At 39.8% G+C, this 22,918-nt stretch overlaps 1 protein-coding gene and 1 long non-coding RNA gene across 9 annotated transcripts in view; both read left to right on the top strand.

Annotated features, from left to right (window-relative positions):
• Positions 1 to 22,918, top strand: part of LOC110987947 (high affinity cAMP-specific and IBMX-insensitive 3',5'-cyclic phosphodiesterase 8B-like) — a 188,777-nt gene that overhangs the window by 66,480 nt on the left and 99,379 nt on the right. For all 8 annotated transcript variants that reach the window (XR_015425144.1, XR_015425142.1, XR_015425143.1 and 5 more), the window contains 5 exons: positions 8,973 to 9,061; positions 9,363 to 9,475; positions 10,210 to 10,277; positions 20,355 to 20,528; positions 20,901 to 20,964. Coding sequence is in view for 4 of the 8 variants with exons in the window: in XM_022251116.2 (XP_022106808.2) it covers positions 8,973 to 9,061; positions 9,363 to 9,475; positions 10,210 to 10,277; positions 20,355 to 20,528; positions 20,901 to 20,964 (508 nt within the window). In the remaining 4 variants the exon portion in view is untranslated. The remainder of the gene's footprint in view (positions 1 to 8,972; positions 9,062 to 9,362; positions 9,476 to 10,209; positions 10,278 to 20,354; positions 20,529 to 20,900; positions 20,965 to 22,918) is intronic.
• Positions 3 to 8,972, top strand: LOC110987948 (uncharacterized). The gene is made up of 4 exons (XR_002599353.2): positions 3 to 1,472; positions 2,189 to 2,341; positions 2,889 to 3,049; positions 3,400 to 8,972. It is a non-coding gene; the product is annotated as an uncharacterized LOC110987948 (long non-coding RNA).

Below are 22,918 nucleotides of genomic sequence, written 5' to 3'. Positions count from 1 at the left end.
TTCTTGCAGATTCACATGTCAACCCTAAAGAGCTGGGGGAGGGGATGATGGTGACAGAATGCAACTCCCCCTTGATATTTTTTTCCAATGTCGCCACAGTGTATCTTTTTCAGGAGCTCAGTCTTTAGGAGTTTTTAGAGTAACTCTTTGAAGTCATTTTCACACCAATTGAACACATTGTCCTTGTTCACCATTTCTTTGTCCAAGGCAGGTCAGCCTAGATTGTATACTTTTCTACTGCAGTGCTCAATGCACATGGGCTGGCACGCATGTACATGTAGCCTTGAACTTCAAATGACGGTAGCAACAAAACTATATATCTTATTGAGTTCAGACTTCATATTTGTAATAAGGAGTGTCTTTACATGCATACAAAGTTAAAAAAGTAATTGGGTTTGGCACAGCCGAGTCCTTGGGGCAGAATTTCCTTCCCCAGGCTGTGAGATGGGCCAATAACCTCGCTCTTTGAGAGTAAAGAATTTATTGCATTGAAAGTTCAGTTCAAGCATTCATAACATTTATTGTTGGCAGAAATAAAAATCATGTACTGAAATGTGAATTTTGGAAGATGAACAGATATTTCAAACAATACATTACAGATTTGGTTTAATGATGAGCACCATGTTCATAAGATATGTTTCAAATGAAAGAGTACCAAAGAAAATGTATGCTACACAGGCAAAGCATTTTTTTTTTCGTTAGAGCATTTAAACTCATATGCAGGGAGGCACAGTTCAGGAATTTTCATGTCCGACGGACTATAAAATGAAAACAGTCATTAGCTTCACAAAGCTATTCCTTAACCACATTAGACCGTCAGCTGAACCCCTAAATTTTTTTTTTTCGTTCGAGCAACTGCGGGAATAGATTTTCTGAACAGAATCGAGTACATAAATTAATACCAGAGATGAGAAATGCAAAAGTTCTCCACATGTTATCCTGCAGTTTTTTAATAATTCGGGTGGAAAGAGCGAACTATTTTGCCATGGGGAAGCTCTATGTTCGAAATTCGCCACGTTTAAAAATCGTTTGTGAATGATGTAATCTGACTACGTGATGCAAATTGTCCAATCCAAGACCAGAACGAAGATCGTGGGTCATGGGTCATGACGGACTATGCCAGGTGTGGCGAAGCATGTCATTAGTCATGTTAGTTTTCACGACACATGCTGCCGGAGTTTTTTAAACGTCTGCATGCTGCTAGAAATGAAAGTTACACGAAGATTCCCCCTCTGAAGCTTCATCTTCTTCCCCTAAAAAGCTCTGGGCTAGATAAAGATTTTCTTCTGGAAGATCTTCAAGACTCTCATGACTCTGTCTGTGTCTGGCAATCATGTCTGGTGTGTTGCCTGTAAGGCTGTATGTTAACTTGAATGCATCATGGAGGAAAGTTGAGCTGTCCGTCACTCGGCATGGGAAATATGCCAAGCATGTCAAGGATAAGCTGTTACAGGCAGAAATTTCGGATTGAGGTAAGCTGCCTTACTATTACATTGCAATCGGGCAAGGGCATATTGAGGGAAGTAGCTTTCGAAATTTAATAATTTACAATGTAAGTCTATGCTCGTATTTTAATTTTAGCCCATCATACCCACCATTAAAGCTATCTGTAATAACTTGGACTTAACGATTTGACCTTTCCCATGAAATATGCAAATAAGGCAGGAGCATGCACATTACTACCACTGGTTTGCAAATTTGCTTAAATCTACAGAGGTAACAATACAAATCCCTATGCTGAAGTGTGCTTCAATCTCACCAGAGCTGGCAGCATTAAGCAATAGACCCATAAACAAGGCCCTTCTCTTCGGTCCTGGATATGGATACATGTACACTTTTAAAGCTTCACCCGCATATTCCCTTGAAATGACAACCTTGGAATGGCTGGTCAGCTCATAGAATGTAGCGGATGTCAGTGGGTGAAACTTTTGAAAATTTGAAAGCTGTTTTTATATATCCATCCAGGACCCAATCATTGACAGAGTGCACATAGAGGCATGATTACGGGTCCACATTAAGCAGCAGCCTTTCTTTGGACTGATAACCGAGACAGCGCAGACAATCATTCCAAAAATGTCTGGCAACAAGTAGCATTTAACAAAATGGTTATAATAATATAAATAATAATAAGATTAAGAGCACAAGCAAGATGGTTTAAATTGTATTTTCTCTTAAATTTCTTTGCCAGGATTGCTTTATCAAGCAGCAGAGAGAAAAGAGACGAGAATGTTTTGATATACATTTGGGACAAAGATTGTGTCGCTCTGGAGGTTCGATATCGCACCTCTTGTTGCAAATCATACACTCAGTTCCTAACAGGGAAAAGCAAGGATCCTGAAGGGTAAGCCTTAGACAAAATTTGATTGATGTGTTTTCCTAGTTTTTACTCAGTTTAAAATTATCTCCATTATTGGGGAAAAATGTAACTATCTGGGCCTTGTGTCTATCAGTGCCCATTATCATTATTTTAGGCTCCTTTAAAAAATTAAGGTCATGTTCATAATCCTGGTGAATAATGCTGACAATAGTGAAGGAAACCATTTTTACATTTCATTCAAAACTTTGATTAGAACCACCATTTGCAATGATTGGAAACCAGCACTTGTTGCAGCTCCCATTGTGCTGTGGTGTCCTCTTTTGCATGTCAACACAGTCAGACACTTTTTTGGTAACTGTTGGCTCATATCATTTCTATCCAAACCTTTTAATTTTGGCAAGTTGAAGTATGTACATGCAAAATTAGTTGTACTTGTAGTTATCTTTCGTGTAGGGCATTCTGCACAGTTGCAAGTAAGTGCCTGCATATCACTATTCTGACTCATTGAATTGTACAAGCATAATTCCACAGTCACTCCTTCCTATTTTTCTCTTCCATTTTCTCAAAATAGGTTCAAGGGGGTGTGATGGGAAAATCTGTTTGGAAGAAGTGACCTGAATAAAAAGCGTTGTTTACTGTCTGATTGAATTGAAGGAGTGAACTTCAGATGGAGCACCAAGAGGCCTATAAGATGTTCAACAGAGATAGTGATTGAAGGCCAGGAAATCATGAGTATGTCAAAGATTGATCAACTGTTTATGACAGTGATTAAGAAGCATGGCAGAACTGACCTTCAATCGACCGGTATGATAGGTTGACAGTTAGTCAAATTGCCCAGTGCTTACAAAATTGACTTTCTATAAAATGTTCAAATCGACAACTACATGTATGGACATTGCATTTGGAAAGAGAAGGTGTTGCATAGGCAGTCTGTGATGCCTACTCTTCAGCTAAGAATATTTATACATGTACATCAATAATAGAAGGTAAATTCACCTTTTCTTCTGCTCCAGTCATGCCATATTAACTCTTTTTTTGTCAAATATTCACCCATTTAATTTTAACTATTTGTTCTAATACAGAAGTGACAAGTTGAAGTACTGGCTCAAAAGAGATTATTCTGAGCTCCGCTCCCACAAGCCTTTCTGGAGAAACAAGCGTAAGATTGTCAACTCCTCCACATTGTCATCAAGAAGTTTGGCCGAATCTCTAGACACTTCAGAGCATGATTCATGAACCGACATGTCTGACTTGGAAACTGGTACAGATGCTCCCACCTCTCCATACGCTGTTACAGGACAAAAAGAATCTGTACTCGATGATTTTTGATGGATAGTAATGAGAAAATGCTCCAGGGTTCCAATAAACACTTCGATCAGTGTTGTCTTTTCAAGGAAGTGCAACAAATCTGGATTTCATAGCTGTCCTGTTCATTAGAGTTGTTTCCTTTTCCTTTGCATTATGCAATTATATTTATAAAAATAGCATTATATCTAAATTGAATGTACTCTTTTGATAATCAATTGAAGTAACTGGTGAGATTAACCTTTTTGGGACATTTTTCTGAATGCCTTGTTTCATAATCTTATGGCCCGTTCCAGATAATCACATCAAAGTCTGAATTGGAATGGGAATTGGAATTGGACGCCATTTTTAGCACAAAATGATTGGCTCTAACGAAGGAGGCCTCGGTCGAAAACATAATTACATTGTGAGTACATTGAGTGAAGTTCGGTACATGTTTCCCCTGCTGTCAGCAATTTATTACATTTTCATCTCCATTTTGGACATCATAGCCACCTGGTATCTGTACTGTACAAAACTAAATAACTCACCTTTTGCCTTTTATTTTTTTATTCTAATAAGCCAGATTGTGAAATATTTTGAGACCAGAAGAACAATGGTGGTGTCTACCAGATCAAAAATCTTTTACCAAAAAGATAATAAATCCTTTCTGTGGTGTCACCTGACTGTTACAAAAATCATGTGCTGTCTTTTCTTAATTTGCCACATATAGTCATAACACAAATCAAAATGTATAATATTGAAGGTTTGACATAATCGCAGTTCTCTAATTTTAAAGTTGGAAGTGCCCAAAGAAAGCCTAAGAAGCGCATACATGTACAAGTATTGCGCATTGTAGCATACAAGACTATGGCGTTGAGGATGAATTACTAAAAAACTGCAGGATTTTTTTTGGAGTACTTTTGACATAATGTTCGGGATGTACAGAACCTCACATTTATGCATTTAAAAAGTATTCCCAGTGTCGCTGGAACGGAACTCATTTTTACAGCCTGCTGACGACCTACATGCTGCCGGGTGCTTTTAAAAATGCAGTGCACACATACGGGCGATTTTCATGATTTTCAGTTTCCAAAATTCTTCAAAATTTATTTAAAAACCCAATCCAATAAAAAAATGAAGCAAATACTCATGTATTATTGACATAGAGATCATTTGTATAAACAGGAGAAGAGATATCTGGAAATTACAAGTTAAACACGGTCGTCGCAGCGGACCTCGAAAACAAGCAGCCGTGTTTACTGGTTTGGGTTATAACATTATCTCTGATGGGGTGATTATAAGACAGTACACTGTTTTGCTAGTGCTAGCACTTTTCCAGTCTGAAATAATCTCTTAAATTGAATTGAAATTCTTCTTGAGGTCACCAATTTCAACTCTAGATGAATTTTAACAGTTTACAATGTGTTTGAGTTTTGCCACCAAAACATATCGGTAGGCTCTTCCAACGAACAAGTACGATTCACATACATGTACATTTTTTTTTTTTTTTTTTTTGGGTCAGGAGGATACTCCTATCCTGTGTGTCAACAGGGAGTATACTCTCGCTGACCCTCACCCTGCCTGCCATTCGTGTGCTCGGGAGACTACTTAGTTAACACGAGTAGCTCGCTCGAATGCAGCATTTGCCGACTGACCCTTTATTTGCCGACTGAAAAGAATTATTGCTATGCCGCTGTGTGAAATATGAGATGTATTCCAACAAACGTTGGAAATATGAGATGTACAGGACGTAGTTTTTATTAAATGTTAGTCTGTTTATAAAAATTGATCCATTTGAAAAGCAGTGCACACAAATTGAAATGAATCAGATTAAATGATGTCTTTTGTTTATCTTTATTTTCAAACAAATTATTTGGCTACCAAAATACATAATGTTGGCTCATAAATTTGTAGAATGGCTATAAAATCAAACATTTGGCTACAACTTTGACTATTTATTGAAGTTTTCCAGCTGGAACCCTGCTAACCAATGTATGTAAATAACATTTGAAACATTATACATTACTACGATGTTTTGATTGGTGATCTGTGCATACATGTGTACAATGTATATATACATACAATACCAGTACATCTCTAACTCATTATGCATTATGCACGCACAATGCCAACGCGTAAATGTGGACGGGCGAAGTCTGCTTCCCAGACTTCATATTCCTATGCCCATGTTTTTGTATATTCTGGATTCTATGTCAGGTCCAGGAATAGGGCTGAGTCAAATCGAATAATTCACTATTCGAATATTCAACCTTCAATTTGATCGAATATCCGAATATTCTGTCGTACAGACCGGCAGATTGTTGATGAGCAAACCTATACTAAACCAGTTGCAATAACCCACACAATTGTACATTTTGATCAATATGTAATAGCATCTCACATCTAGGAGTATCTTCAACCAGCATTTAGCAAGATTTAAGAGATGAACAAGACTTCTTACCCTGTTGAAAATTTCTATTCCTTTTAAACTATTTAATGAATAATTTACTTTTTAAATCGTAAGATTTCTGACGCTTTTTATTTGAATCTGCTTGAAACAAGCCTCCAAAGTGCAATTTTTCGCATTTAAAACAAAAGACAATTTATCCTTCCTTTTCATGAATTTTGCATTCGAATATTCAAATTTGAAAACTAACATTTGACAATCAATCGAAGAATGGTATTCGCTTATTTGGATATTTGGTAGAGCCCTATCCGGGAACCAGACTAGCTACAACTATATGTAAATTGAGTGTTACTAGTCTTGGATCCAAGACACTTTTTGCGGTGCTACGACCGGTTATTGCATGCAGTGTGCGGTGTACTTTACAAGGCAATACACAGTGACAGTGCCCCTTCCTGCCGCTACGTGATGGTGTGTGTCATGGAATAAACAGGAAGGTCTTGGAACCAAGACTAGGAATACACCTGCATTCTGCATTCTTAATTGGCTAAGATGGTGAATTTGCTGGCCTTGTGTTTGTCGGACCATCCCAAATATCTGTGAGGATTGATCTTCATGTTCCGTTGTATTTCAGTGGTCGTTATGGGATTTAAAGGATTGTTAATCGAGTACGAGTACTTCAATGCTTGAGTACAATTTTATTCCGAGTATTTTGCAGGCTGAGTTCAAGAACTGTTGTTAAGTATGAGTACTTGGAAATTTGAGTACAAGTAAGACATGAGTACTCTGAAAATGGTACTGGAATAGTACTTGTGTATGAGTACCGAGTATGAGTACTACAGCACTGATGATAATACTGCAAAATTCCTTAGATTTTTGCCAAGTCTGTTTTATGGCCTAATCAGTCTTACATACCAGCATAGATCTGTATGATGCTAAGGATATTTTTTAACCGTGTTCAAGTGACCTCAATATCTCAAGACAATTATGCCGAAACGGTTTATATTGAAGTTACACAACATGCCAGTCAAAAGAGTAGACTTTTGTGGAAAAATACCTCAGTTACTTGAAATGACCACACCACTACATTTGCTTATCTTGAACATTTCAGTTCAAAAAGACCACCACTAAAATGCCTTTAAAAAAAGTGTACAGATGAATGCCATGGCAACCAATAGTAAATTGTGAGTCATCTCTGCCAAGCGTACTTCGTCTTTCCACCCAGAGACCGCTGTACAGTGGTTTCTTCGCTCTCTGCATAAGCCAACCCAGTAACCACAACAAATCCTGGCTTTCAAGTTAGTCTGATTGCTACTGTAGACCAATTGTAGCAAACAGTATGCGCAGACAATCACTGACTCTGCAGTGGCCTTGTGACGGCAAAAAGGAAGGCCATGTGACCAGACATACAAAGCCCAAGTATGTGCTGATCATTGTGAAGTAAACATGATACAATACATCATGTAAACAACATGAAAGATTTGAACACGAGGGTACATTGTTTATTTATCCATAAAAAGAAACTTAAAACATAAAACTGTGGGCAAAACATTGCAACTTTAGAATGAATAAAAAAGTCCATGATGAAGTCCAAGGGACATACATGTACATGTACCTGTATTGTTTCTGTCTTGTCTTTCCATGTGTGTTAGTGCACTTGTGCACGTGTGTTTCCAGACTATTCTTGTCAGCTTGATTAGTTAAGAAGTATTTTATGCGTAAACTTCAAATTCAAAATTCTTGTAATTGTCACAGGGATTGGTCATGTGAATGTAAAGTGTTCAATTTTCTCATGGATAGTATGCATAAAGTCCATTATGAACACACATCTTTGCTGTTGCCATCATTTTGTTATTGTCACTGAGTCAAAGTTGGATCCACTTCAGTTTGCTTACAGAGCTGGTAGGGGTGTCGATGGTGCCAAGCTTTTCATGTTAAACAAATTGTACAACCATCTTGAAAACCAACATATGCTCATGCCAGGATTTTATTTGTGGGCTTTTCGTCTGCTTTCAACCTCACGCAACCTTGTATTTTAATGAAAAAACTCATTGTAGATTTTCATCTTGGTGACTAACTAACTGCATGGATCGTTGATTTTCTTTATATTCACCCTCAACGCATTAGTGTAAACGGCCATGTATCCAGTGTAATAGTGACCAATACTAGCTCCCCACAAGGGTGTGTCTTATCACCACACCTGTACATTTTATACACTGACAACTGTAGAAGTAGCCATGACGATAGATTGTTGGTGCACATCTGCTTTGATTTCACTCCTTTATAGGTTAGATAATAGTCAGGTAGTGCTCTTCAAGAATTTGTTGATTGGTGTGATGATTCATATCGGAAACTGAATGTACTCAAAACCATTGAGCTTTTTGTTGATTTTAGGAAAAAGAGTGAGGGTGTCTCAAAAACTGTCATTCATGACCAGGAAGTTGAAATTGTATCCAATATAAATACCTTGGAACCATACCTGATGAAAAGCTTAGATGGAATGAAAACACATGTGCAATTGCCAAGAAATGCCAACAGTGCTTGTATTTTTAAGCAAATTGAAGACCTTTTCTGTTGACAAACCATTCTGAGTCTGTTTTATCGGTCATTCATTGAAAATGCATTGTGTTTTTTTGTTATTTTCTTGTAGTTTAACAAAGTGCTAAGAACAAGAACAGTTCACAAAACAAACTAAAATAATAACCGCAGAGCCCCAAAGAAACCTAAGTCAGTTTTGTGAACAAGAAGTACTTAGAAAAGCTAAATCGATCCTAGCCAGTGAAATCACGTATTGAAAACCCTGTCTGAAAATCTGGGCTTAGGTGTGGGCTTGGCGGGGTATTTGTGCTTGTTAAATCTTCATTCTTGTTAATTTCAAAATGTCTCCTTGATTAAAATCTTAATATGGTGTGATTGCATGCCTTTACATAAGTATGTATTATATTTGTATTGTTCTACTCACAGCCTTGGGAAGGATTGCTGTTTTCCAAGAAAAAGAATGGGGAGAGTGTGCCTCAGTTTGTACATATCAGTCCCATCATTGGACAGGGAGGGTAAGAAGCAATTTGCTATATTCCACTTTTCACTTCAAGATGAATTAAAACACCGAAATGAAGTCTTTCATGCATTCTGTTTTAATGTGTTATTTGTGTATGCCTTGAGAAGGAAAACTTTTATCAAACTGACAATTTAATGTTTTTATGTAAAAAGTGGTTTTGTTTTGTGGCATGAATATTGCGCCAAAGCAACATGTTGATTAGTTCTTAGGTTTTTGTTGAAATAAAATTTAAAGGAAAGTGATGAACTTAACTGCAATTACATGTACATGTATATTATTGATTGATATATCACCAGGAGAGTGCGCCATCATGTATTCAACATCAAGAATCCTGTAGGTATGATTAGCCAGAGCATGTTTAGTCAAGAACTTCAGCATATTGACAAAATCACTTCAGACTTCTCAAATGGTAAGAAAGGGATGGTGACTTAAAGTGTAATTGTGTGAATGGAAGAGGGCATTCGGGCAACTTTATTAGAATTTGTATTGCTCGGTCTACATAACAATAATCATACACACATACATGTACAAAGAAATACGACTAAAAGTACTTTAAAAAGCAAGAATTAAAACGTCTTTAAATTCGTCCGTCTGCAAGGCAGCATATGTTTGAGCACAGTTGAAACATTTTCAATGGATAATGACAGTGGAGTGAAATACAAGTGACTTCTGTATTATTACGCATTGTTTTCTGATGTGGCATTGCTATCCCTTGCCTCATGTTTGCTGAAACACACCAACAATATGTGTTTCCTGCCCTTTTCAAGAACCTACATCTGCCATGATACATGTACATGTATGGTGTAACTGATACAACATAAGCTTTAGACATGAATTTTGCATGATTTATCTGTTTTACTTTGAAAAGAGAAATTAAATTTCACAATTGGTCAGGTATTCCACAAAAGTCTCTGGTACAAATATACGGAGGTATATTCATTTCTGCTGGGTACAGAAGCCTAAGTGCCAGCCAAAGTTGATTTATATTCAGTGAAAAATTATGTGCATCCGCGGGAGCCTCATCTGAAATTTCACCCCAGTCATGCCATTTCTTAGATGCATATATTTTGTATAAAGTCATGGTGATCATGAGATGGGCAAAAATAATTTGCTTTCACCTACTCTCACAACTTTTCAATGCAGGCACATCTGTACGACGCCACTCCATGGCAAGAATACACTCAATGACGATAGAGGCACCGATCACTAAGGTAATAGTTCTATCACTTAGCCTTTTGGTTGCAGTTTGGTTACTCACATTAGGGTACATTGTGCTTGTACGTGTACATGTATGCAATGATAGCTTGCAAAATCTTCGTAGCTAAATTAAGTGTGCACCTATGTAACAAACACTGGTACGTTCAGAAGGTTCAATGACCGTTTAGATGCATCTGCTCACACATGCACACCGTTGTAAATTATCAGATGATAATCAGTGTTAATCACTGTTAATCAGTGTTAACAGGTGACACTTTTTACGCCCTCACAAAAGATCTACATGTAGGTGCAAAAACAATCACACGTTTTGAAAGTCCCAATCATTTCAAAATATTTTAATTGGAGGGGTTATATTTTCATGACATATTTCCCCCATCAGAGCAAAGTTGCTGCCACCATTTCGCTCTTTACTTTCCCACACCTTACCCAGTCATTAGCTGTGTAATTCTGTTGCCAAACAGCAGGTATAATCGTTACCCAAACATTGTCTCACTTTTTGGGTCTTTGCCAGTACTATTTTCTTGTGAAGCTTTGGTCAGTCAAGCGTGCACACAGTGGCTTCTGCACAACACAATGTAAAGAACACCACGTCACATACGTGCATGTATATGTACACCAAATGTGGGCTGTTTAAGGGCACTCTTTTTATTATGGTTCTTCTATCTGTTTACACTTGGAGGGTCGTTTGGTCGGAAAAAAGTCCCCCTCCTAAAAAAATATCTGTTCTCCCATACAAATAACTGAATAAACCAATTAAGCAAATACTAGCAAATGGGTCTCGCAAGTAAGCTGTTCTTTCTATAATCATGGAGGAATGCACCCCATCACCCAACTGCAAAGTGCTCCATTAATGTGCCTGAGTCTTCCAGTTTATGGAGTTGGCACAACACCTGGAAAACCAGGTAAATACTTGTATTCTTGTCCTTTGTTTTAATATTGAGTCCGGTGAGTGTTGGTGTTTTTCCTCTAGTTTGGAACTAAGAAATATTCTTTGAGTACAACATTTTTTGAGTATGCACAATATCATACTCGAATTTTTAAAAACTTGTGCAATTTTATGGAACTATAAGTACAGCTAACAAGCGTGATTACGGCAGAGGCCGCCATGACGACAAAACTTCATAACAGAAATGGATTTTTCTCAGTCTCACTGATACTGTTTTCTAACAAGAATGTACAGTGGTGTGTGGGATCAAGGTTTTATGCTTTTCCATATCACAATCTTCACATTTGTCACAAAAAAATTGATTTCATGAAAAAACAGGTAGAATTTTTAGTGTGAAATGTAATAAGTGGGATTACGTTTTTACCCATTATCGGTAGCAAGAAAATATAACACTTGACTTTAACGAGTCTAATGTGAAGGATTGCCATGGTTACAATGCTGGATTATTCTATCAACATTGCAACTTTGGTTGTTTGAGTCAGTGTCAAGACATCTCGTTCACACGTGCATAGCACATGTGCGGGGTGTACATGCACACGTACATGTACATGACACTCTGCTGCAATACTCGTGGATGTACCACTCTTTGCTGTACCGTGGATTTCGGGTGTCAATTGCTACTTTGATGTTCGTGCTAAATCATATGGTTCTTGTCCATTTTCAGTGCGGTTTTTGTACAGGCGTTATATCACAACCTTTTTTTGGCAAGGTCTTCTTAAAAGGGGCAGTGGGCGAAAAGATTTTTCTGAGGTCTCCTTGTTCATGCACATTTGTTTTCATTCCAAGTGCTTATGTGATAACGAGATTGTAAACTTGACAAAGATTTACTCGCATGTAGTTAATGGGTTCCATGTTCCATTGATTTTACATACATGCAACATATTTGTCAGCAAAGGTGGAATAAACATCAGAATCTTTTGTGAAAGTTGATTATTGCTTTAAGTTTATTACCTTGTAAATCAACAGTTTGTGAAATATTTTTATCTGCTTTTACATCGGCTTTTACCATGCTGACAGACTTCCATAAAATTCCAAACCGTAAATGTTCATCTGCATATGAGACCACCGCATTAGACTGTTCTTCATATATTTCAGATTTTCAGAAGTGATTCAAGTTTTGGCAGGATATTTCTCTTTTAGGTCAGGTAATTTTTGCAGTTTCTATAAATTGAAATAATAGCAAATATTTTCCAAAGCCCTTTTTCCCAAGTTGGATTGTTTAAGAAGTAACTGAATAAAAAATGTTACAAATTCTAAAATCTGTGGTGACCTGTACTATGTGCAATACGTTTTCGTACAAACATGAATGCAGCGACAGCTGTGAGAGCCCCTTTTGCTCAACATAATGGAGCTTGCTACCAAAATTGGACTGAACACTCTGGTCGGCTTAGAATCTGAATGAATATTTATTTGTAACGGCACTTTTTGTGTAAAGGGACAGTTGAACGTTTATTTGCAACAACCCTGGTCTCATCCATTGCTGAGGATGTTTCACATTCTACTAATTCAGATTATTTATTTTAAGAGCATCGGTTCTTTTAACCAAAAATAAAAGGGTTTGTTCGTGAAAATTGATACATGTGTACTTTGTCTTTTAGCATCGTATTAAACGGAATAATGCAAGATATAAAAGAAACTGACACTAGTCAAATAAGGCCATCCCTATACATAAATGGATGAGTCTATTATATAGCATGAGCTACTATTGGCGCTCTTTATGGAAATACATGAATATGCAGTGCAGTTGGTGCAAATGCGCATGATATCCATCCATATTCAGAGTCTGGTTGATCAAGTTGTCAGGCACAGCGGACTCAGTGCAGTGGGGGTCTGTGGGCAAGTGCAAGCTGAAACCAGGTAATGAAGTTAACCAGCCAATGACCACGTTTCGTATCCAGGCTGAATCATATCGTTGGTCTGGATGACAAATATAACAGACTAACGACTCAATTTCAAGCTCAAGTAAAGCATGCTTAGTGGTGAGCGATTTTACAGACAATTGGGTAGACTGGCAGGCCTCACATGCAGGGCCTAGTGCATGATGATTCACATTGACGCAAGGCATATTGGCCCGCCTCTAAAATAGAGCACATAAAAATGTGTGCCGATGTTCACATCAATTTTTTTTGCAGAGTAGTTGGCTATAAACATAACACAGAGTCTGTAATATTTGTAAAGTATGGCATTCTTTCATTCAATGCAATATAAATGTATTTACAATGTATAACCGTCGAGTCATGAGTATATTCATACGCCATTCTCGATGTACCTATGCACACATACAACAGCTGATAAAGAGAAACCCTGTGGAGGGATTAGTTGCTTATCTGTCCGCTTTGTTTACACACCCAACATGAACGTAAACAAAATGGCACATTGAAAAGGGTGTACTTTTTCCGAGTGGGATGTGGGCTCACTCGGAAATACTTCAATGGGCAAAAGATGTAATGTTGAAAACAATACAGAACATGTATTGTGGCTGCCTCAAGCACACACGTGCCTTGAGGAGTTTCAAACTGTCATGACTCTAAAATGTGTCTCAAACTTATGAGGCCCAAATGATTGTTCATTCACAACCAAATGGACTATCACACCCAAACTCTGGGTCACTTGGCACTGCTCTGGTGATGTGTGCTTTCTCACTGAGATTGAGATAATAATCTGCAATTTAATGAAGCAGAAAAACAATACATGGATAATTATTAACAGTTAACTTGGCAAGCTGATTCATAAAAAGAAGTCTAGTCACTAATTTGCAACTGTCATGACTATTATAGTTTCACGACTCACAGTGTCAATAAACCAAAGAAATTAACCAAAGGTATCTCAATAATTCGACTCTTGAGTAACCAGAACTGCCCTTAAATCCTCTGAATATCTGGCATTCAGTTTAACCACTTGCTGCCGGGTGGTTTGGAAAATGCAGTACACACATACGGGACATTTGGAAGATTTTCAGTTTTCAAAATTCTTCAAAAATTCATCGTTTCAATTAATGGACGATTACACCCACAAGAATGACTGTTTGGTGGCTAATTTAATCTGACAGACAAAATCTATTGATGCCCGGCCTGCACCCTTGTAAAAAGAGCCCAAATTGTGCAGTGTTATGTAATTTCCTTTTGCTCACGAACCTGGCACAGTCTGCTGACGTCTTTTCAATAGAGGCCAGATTAGCAAGCAGCGGTGCTGTGTGGCTCAGTGCTGCAGTGTTGGAGCACTTTTGTCCCTGGTGGTAATCCACTTGCACTAAATGCCCCAAACCGTGGTATACTGTTTCAAAATGAGGCTGGATTATCTCCACTATTGAGAGTGAAAAATGTTGGTAATGCCCAGCAGCCTCATCTTTTGTTACGAGTACGGCCTTTTGTAACAAGGCCCCGTTTCCTTTGTTCGATTTCGGAGACCCTGGCCACGTGTTTAAAGAATATGTGTTCGGTACCGGAAACCCCGGCGGCAAATGGTTAAACCCTTTTTGCATAAACAGTTTGGCGCGTAACGTGAACAGCATATTGTTGGTCATATGTACAAGTATAGTCAGGGATCTCTGAATGATTATCCTCACAAAGGTACAAAGAAATCTCAGGAAATGTGAATAAATAACTTAAGCTGTCTTATTCAAAGTGCTCTAGAAATTTAAAGTGAAATATTTCTCACCAAATGGGGGTTTCTTGGGTTCCACAAGAACGAATAAACTGAAGATTACTTGGATTAACTTGATGAGTTTCAAATGTGAAAAATGTCTTGATGACAGCATGGCAAAAAAGATGGCTGCCTGTGCAACTTCAAACTCACAGTGTTTGCACTAGTGCATCCACTCACACATAGTGACTCAAGGAAGGAGGTTGACAGGCTCTTTCATTTACTAGAAAGGAAAGGTTTGCAGTATCCTCTTTCAAGAAATAATGTAAGTCTTAATGATAATCATTCGTCTTGGGTGTACGGTTGCTGAAGGTTCTCATGAAATTTTGGCCCGGCATCAAAAAAGTCCATCATCCAGCACTTCAAAAAGCCCAACAATGCTTAGAGAGTTCTTGGAAAATGATATTAACCACTAGGTGCTTGCCAGTTGCAATCGGCAAAAAGACGAGATTTGCTAAACAAAGATACACTTACAATTTAAGCGACTGATTTTATTTATCGATAAAAAGAGAAATTTAGGTATTAAACAAAATACTACATGTAGTATCTCAATCTTAATTATTGTGTCCCAAACTACACCATGAGAATAATAAAAAGTGCAAAAGTAATCACCCCCAGGAAAGCCATGCAGGCACGGCTGACCATGCGCGGCGGCCTTACAATGCGGTTTCATATGTGTTGATTTTTACAGAATCTGATTTTCCAAGGTAAAGAGCTCTGTATACAGAATCATTTCAAATGCTTTATATGGTTCTTAGGGCCGAAAATCGTGAGCGTTTTATCCCGAAAAGCATTGTAAACTGGAGCACTTTAACCACATAAACATATAAACACTTAATGGGCGTGCAGTTGGGGAAATGAAAAAAAGAATGTTGTATCGGTAAGAGCGTTATATCGGGGAGCGCTATAACGGGAATGAAGGTACATAATCATGGAGCCATAAGTCTGGAAGCTTGTGGCAGATGAGCACACTTGCGATTGTACGTTCGCTGCTGGTGTTAAAATCTGTATGCAGTAGGGGGTTTGAGGAATGGGATACCGGGTAATGTCACTTTTCTGGCATCCAAACTCCAATAACTCTTCACTACAAACCGCAAGTCCATCCATGCTTCAAGTCAAACAAACATGTTCACAATTTGATCAGGTACTTCTACAAACTCCATTCTGTGGCGACCGTGGAACTTTTTAGTTCATGGTTGAATCTGCCAACTCCACTGAAATTTGGTCAGATCACAGACCTTCAACTCGGATTCTTGATCGTACATGGTACGATCGTACCATGGTTACCATGGTAAAAAAGGATCGGTCGATCACATGGATGTTAGCGATTGAGGTCTAAAGTTTGAAGGTAAGAGATTTGCTGCAGTGGCAGTGCTGATGTGCTGAATTGCACAGAACAAAACATTTTACTTTTAATTACTGTGAGCAGGAATACCTCACTCATGATAAATAAAACAGAAATGCACGAAGGGTGGTCATTACTTTGGGTACTGTATACTCTGAGGAAATGTCGACATTCTTTATTGAAGTACATCGGTGCATGCTGGTTGCATGGGCCGATGTAGCCTTCAGTCACACTAAAAGGGCTTACTTTGCCATGTAAGAAAGTTTCATGGTTAACTAAGTGTAAATTATACTTTCACGGTGTTGAGATTCATAGTGTGAGGGACATCACCAATTGTCAATATTGACGTCAATAAAATTTACAACCTGTTCTTCGGTCGTGATTATTGATGCTAATTGATGCTTTTTTACCAAATTCACGACTCGCTCATCAGTCGCGAGTGTTGCCATCAATCTTCGCTACCAAAATTTGGTGGCAAATATTGATAAAAACACGCTGGCGGGAAAAATGAAACATCAGAATATGTATGTGCAACATGCAAGCACATTGCAATGCTTGATGAACAGTGCTGGTGATTGCCCCTGTGGCCCATCGATGCTACCAGCAGAGAGGTTGTCTGTCAAATATACGCTCAAGCGGGTGCTAATTCAAGATGGTGCCATCCATGCATACCATGGTTAACGGTACATTGTTGAGCCTTGTTGTACCGGTGCATTGTTATAGCATAGAGCTTTTAAAACACAGAGAACTGAACAACACATTTGGGCGCAAAGCTAATTGAGTCAAGTCTTCAGGTCAAATCGTTTTTAATAGTCTGTGCACGTCTGTAGATGTGTTACAGCTGTAAGCACTTGCCTAACCACTTGATGCCGGATTTTTCTTGTTTGTTCCACAGAAGATGTGTACACTCATTTAAGAATTCTCTTTTCACTTCCGTGATTAACATATTAACATGTCGTGCTTAGTTGGGTCAAAGCGCGGAAGATGATCCTATACATGAGCACTGTAACTAAGTGGCCCCACCCTCAACCAGCATTAAAACAGAAATGCCTTTCTTGATTACAGTAAACTCCAGCTAAGTTGGCACTCTCGGTACTCAAGAAATTATGACGACTTACTCGAATGCCGACTTTTGCTGTAAGTCGTCAATTACCTTGTATTATCAGTAATGGAAAACAAAGAAACACAAAGACTTGGGACATAGAATTGTCCTTGTTATAAGGACACACCTAAGAAGGGACCAGACAAATGGTGTCCCATCATCAACCTGAAGCCATTGAACAAATTCATCCACCCAAGAAGTTTCGAAGTGGTAACCACCTTGACAGTGATACAATCTCTACCGGTTCCGTCGTAGGCCTCATCAATTCATCTTCGCAATGCTTATCTTCATGCACCCATTCATGTACGGGACTGTAAGTTCCTCCAATTCACGTACGAAGGGAGAGCTTATGAGCTCTGGGCCCTGCCATTTGGCTGATCAAATACGCCCAGAGTCTTCACACATACATGTATTGCCAAGACCATCGCGGCTTTAGTACGCCAGCTAGACGTTATGATTTTCCAGTACCTTGACGTCTGTTGATCATGGGCCATTCCCAAAACGAGACCGTAGCTGCAACTTGCCTCACTTGCAACCTCACTTCCCGCCTTGGCTTTCTCATCAACTTAAAAAGCCGAACCTGATACCATCCCAGCTTCCAACATATCTGAGGGCAAGAGTCAATCTCCGCCGGAGTATAATCACTCCAATGACCGACCGAGTCAACAATCTTCAAAACTGCGCCTCTCTTTTCTGCTCATCACTGTCTCCCCCGCCTTTGCTTGGCTTCATCTCCTTGGCTTAATGGTCAGTATGGAAGATTTTATACCTTGGTGCAGACACTCCACATGAGAGCACTTTAGATCCATCAATTCTCTTGCTATTGGCCCAAGACACGAGTTACCTGTCCATGTTTCAGAGGATGCCTGTCAACATCTACTGTGGTGACTAAAAAAGGACCACTTGCTGGGCTCTCATTCCGGTGAGCCAAACCTGGCATAGTCATTTGGACCGATGCATCATCTTCTGGATGGGGGCCTTCCTTCCTCCACCTCAAGTATCAGGGAACTGGGGCACCGAATTCTAAAGAAATCACATCAGTGTCTTGGAATGACAGGCTATCTTCAACACCCTACGTCATTTCCTTGTGCGCAACAAGGGAAAAAAATCCTCATCTGCTTGGACAACTCTGCTTGGACAACTCTGCTTGGACAACCTTTCCTCCCATCTCTCTGGTTCCACAGGTCATATTCATGATAGAGCATGAACGCTGTCGGATTCTGCCCATCGCCCCTTTCTGGCTGCATCAGCATTGGTTCCCCAGGATGACCAGACTCCCGTTCGTCTTTCTGTCGAAACCAGACATTTTCCCGCAGCCGAAGTCAGGAATTCTCCATCGGGCACTGGAAGATCACCACCTAACCTACTGGACATTGTCCAGTGATCTTTCTGCTCGGTGGGACTTTCTGGTGACACTGTGGCCATGGCCGCACGGGGATGACGCTCTTCTACCCACAAAGTGTACAAAGCTGAATCCAGCATTTCGCTATGTGGTGCGACGAATACGTTGTGGCTCCTTTAAGTGCTATTGCAGACTTTTTCATGTACCTTTTCAATTCTGGCCTACAAGTCTCCATGATCCACACCTGTAGATCAGCTTTAGCCGTCATACATTCTGGCTTTATGGACGGCTCCACTATTTCTGATAACACTGCCTTTCATCACCTCCTGCGTGGTGTGTTTAATGAGCACCCACATGTAAAGTGCTTAGTCATGTCATGGGACTTGAGCAAAGTTCTAAGGATGCTCACTGGTGCCCCTTTGAACCTGTAGGTAACCCTTCCCTGCTACATTTAAACTAGCCTGCCTTCTGGCCATGGCCACTTCCAAGAGGGGTTCTGAACTTCAAGTCCTCTCCATTACAGAGGGACATCTACGTTGGGAGCCACACAGCATCCCCCTCATTCCATCCATCGACTTCCTAACCAAAAACCAGTCTCCTTCTTTTGATCTGACCATTTTGTACTGACCATTGCTTCACATACGGGAAACAATGCAGACAAGATCTGGTGCCCAGTTCATATGCTGACGTGGTATCTAGCCAAAACCAAGAACCCGAGAGGTACAATTTCCCAACTTTTTATTACTTCTACCAAACCACACTGGCCAGTGGCAAGAGACATGATGGCCCCTTGGATAGTTTCAGCTATTAAATTTGCCAATCCAGATTGGCCATCACATCCTGATAACCAGAGCCATTAATATATTACAGCCCATGATGTAACAGCTGTATCTGCTTCGAATCTTGGTGTTTCTCTGTGATTTCCATTGCAGACATCATAAAGCTGCATGCTAGAAGTTTCCCTATACATTTACCCTCTTCTACCCAGGAATTGTCTTGCAGAGTAACTCCACACATGGCAATACGATCCTACTGTCAGCAGTGCAGAGGTTAAAGGAGCCAGCTACATGTGCAGACCAAACAGAGGGACATGGTCAGCCTGAAGATCCCTTTGTGTTGATTTTGGTTTTTATGACCTCCTAATGCATAAATTTGATGCTATTCTCGTGCATATTTTTGTGCTCATGACTACCACTTTTATGTCGTAGCTGACCCTCCTCCTAGATTGGAGCCACTCTCCATATGTAGTGACTGCTTGGGTGGTAGAGTGCTGTAGGCTCCTCCCCACATTAAGTGTGTGGGTCGGGTCTACAAGAGGATACCAAAAAAGTCCTCTCCTGTTCGTCCTCCCTACTTTGGCTATGACCCTTTGTGTTGCTTTCGAAAAGAAGGACAATCATGGCGGCAAAGCTGCATTGCATTGTGGGAGGTCAGGCTGCACTACAGGAGATCAGATCTTTTCAGCGAATAATGACAGCTACTGTACGTGGGAAATTTATATGTGCAATGACTGTTTGAGTTGGTATTCTCTAGTAGACCCAACCCACACACTTAATGTGGGGGGGGGGGATTTTCGGATCAACCACTATTTGGCACCTTGTCTGAATGTACCCCATTATTCTGTCTACTTTGTCATTATAATTTGGCTTGTTTAGAATTTTGAATGCATTGTACTTGATGTTGTTTTCAACAGGTTATAAACATTATCAATGCTGCTCAGGAGAATAGCCCTGGAACAGTGGTTCAGGCTTTGGATCGTGTCTTGGAAATTTTAAGATCATCAGAATTGTATAATCCTCAGCTGTCAGCACAGCATGTGAAAGAAGAAGACCAGATGACCACGGACCTTGTGGGTGGGCTGATGACAGTAAGTTATTTGTGTAGGATGTAGGTTCTAAGACTATCTCAAGGATGAGTATTCTGTCCTGACTGTTAGTGCCAGTGAGATAGGAACGTGTTTGAGACATTGTTCAACCCCCAAAAGAGAAGATATTCTCAGGGTAGTTATGTTGCTTTGTTTAGAATAAACTGTTATTAACCCTGTTTACTTGAAAACACAGTCAGTCTTTTTTCAAGCCAAACATGAAACTTGCAGTGAAGAGTGCTGGAAATTATATCAATTCAGTATTTAAGGTAGTTGTTTTATTTATACGTCTGTCAAGACATGTTTATGAAGAGAAGAAATTGCCCCTGAGTTTTAATAAACTCTGTATAATTTTGAAAATTGTTTGATTTCCAGCATGGGGGGTATAGTGCCAGGAGAAGGATGTCTGGATCTGAAATTGCTTTGTCAAAAACTACCAGTAAGTAACCTGTTTCATCTATTCTTAAGTACACGTCAGACTTTTAGCCGACATGTAAACAAGAACAGTGAATCTGACATTCTGTTCAATACATACAGCGCGTTCCCACTTGAATTTGGAAAAGGTGGATCTTGATCCAGCATTTTGGTGTGATTGTTATCTTACCACAACGAAACTGCAAGTCACGTCCCCATTAGCGCATGATCCACCTTTTCGGATGGAAATGTCAAGCCCGAAAGGTCACTGAGTTCGATATTGCGCATGTGCTAGCTTGCTGATCACGCGCTCTGTGGCAGTGTGGCATGCTGGGGCGGCATGCCTGTGACCCTGCGGTGTTTTGGGTGCGGAGTTCTACTAACGTGACGACCTTGAATCGGACCGAATGTTCAGCCTAGTACATTGCCTCTTCAAACTTTGCTTCCATTTTTGATACTCTGTCACACGCTGTGGGCCATACGCTAACACGGAATGAGTTTTTGATGGAAAGCAAGTGAAATTACACAAATAAAAAAGGTTAAGAACGGATGAATGCGCAACAAAAATTGTGAAAGGGCAAGGCACACATCGCGGCATGCATGCATTGCGCATGCATGGTGACACATTTTGCTAGCCCGTAGTTGAGCAGTTGTTTATTGTGCATGCTGTGCACGTTAAAAATTCTCATGAGCTACATGCCAAAAAACATATTTCTTTGTTCATCAGACTGGAAAAAGTTTCGCGCCACTCGTGCACGGACGGATGTTGACAGGTCAAATTGCCGGATCAGATCCACCTTTTGCGTTCCCATCTGATCGTGATCCACCAATTGGGGGATCTGTATCAGAGGAGGATCAAGAAAGGTGGATCTGATCCACCTTATAACGGTTAGCGTTCCCACTACACACAGTTGCCGGATCTGATCCACCAATTGGGGGATCTGATCCGGCAATTTGGCAAAAGGTGGATCAGATCCCCCAATTGGTGGATCAAGTGGGAACGGGCTGATAATTTGCATGTATTGCTGGTCCAATGCATGATAAGCCAGGCTCCAGACCTTATTATCTCAGTGGGCTTGTGACCACAGAGGTTACCAACAACTTGTAGTGAGCAGCTGCACATGCAGTGCCATGGCTTCGGTTTCATGCATGGTGTAATGAAAACATGCAGTGTACAGTCACCAGGGCAGTGCACTGAACAAGTGAAATCATGTACAAGTACCAGCCAACAAGATGACTGTGACGAAATATCACAATATCATGATACAGCCGTTTTCCTAGTTTTGGATTGTGAAAATTATTCAGTCGGATTGCATCTAAACGTTTTCAAATTTGAGTGAAATTTGGTTAGTAGTCCACCGTGTGTGGTTGGATACTACAAAATTATTAGTCTACTTTTTCAACTGAACAGCGACTTGCAACTACAACACTAGTACATGTACATGTACGTAGCTTGTAGCAGTATCTGGGCCCAACCAGATGTCACACTTCCATTCTTTTTGGTACAGTGGAACGCCGCTATAATGAACACACCGGGGTCCGTGCTAAATGTTCAGTACAGTGGTCGTTCGGTATAGCCAAATTTACTGCTGAATGTTTCGTTGTCATGTTGAATAATGCCCTCTCTTTTCTAACTGAAGTGCACCCTCTTGTGATACTATGGTTCACTGTTTTCGTGATGTTTTGCCGCTGCATTCACGTTTAAGGTTTCCAAAAATGTATCTGATAATTATTTTTGTTTTCTATTAAATCTTAAGTTACAAAATTGATTTAAAGTTTATCTTAAGTCGTGAAGCTACCGCTCAGGATCGATCTCTGATACATGCTGTGAGGAATCTCGGTGGCTTGTGTATCAGCGGCGTCCTCTTTAGACTAATGTTAGTGCAATGCCACAGTGCGTGTGCGGTTTTCTTCAGCACCCTATCACACGGAGTCGCAAAACCAGTGTCCATTCAATACCATTGGCAGATTAACCGTGT

The sequence above is a fragment of the Acanthaster planci genome, linkage group LG05 (assembly GCF_054643075.1).
Source record: "Acanthaster planci isolate LZ-2023a linkage group LG05, COTS_SCS, whole genome shotgun sequence".
Taxonomy (NCBI): Eukaryota; Metazoa; Echinodermata; class Asteroidea; order Valvatida; family Acanthasteridae; genus Acanthaster; species Acanthaster planci.
The sequence above is the reverse complement of the archived record's forward strand: the minus strand, read 5'-3'. Positions and strand labels throughout refer to the sequence as shown.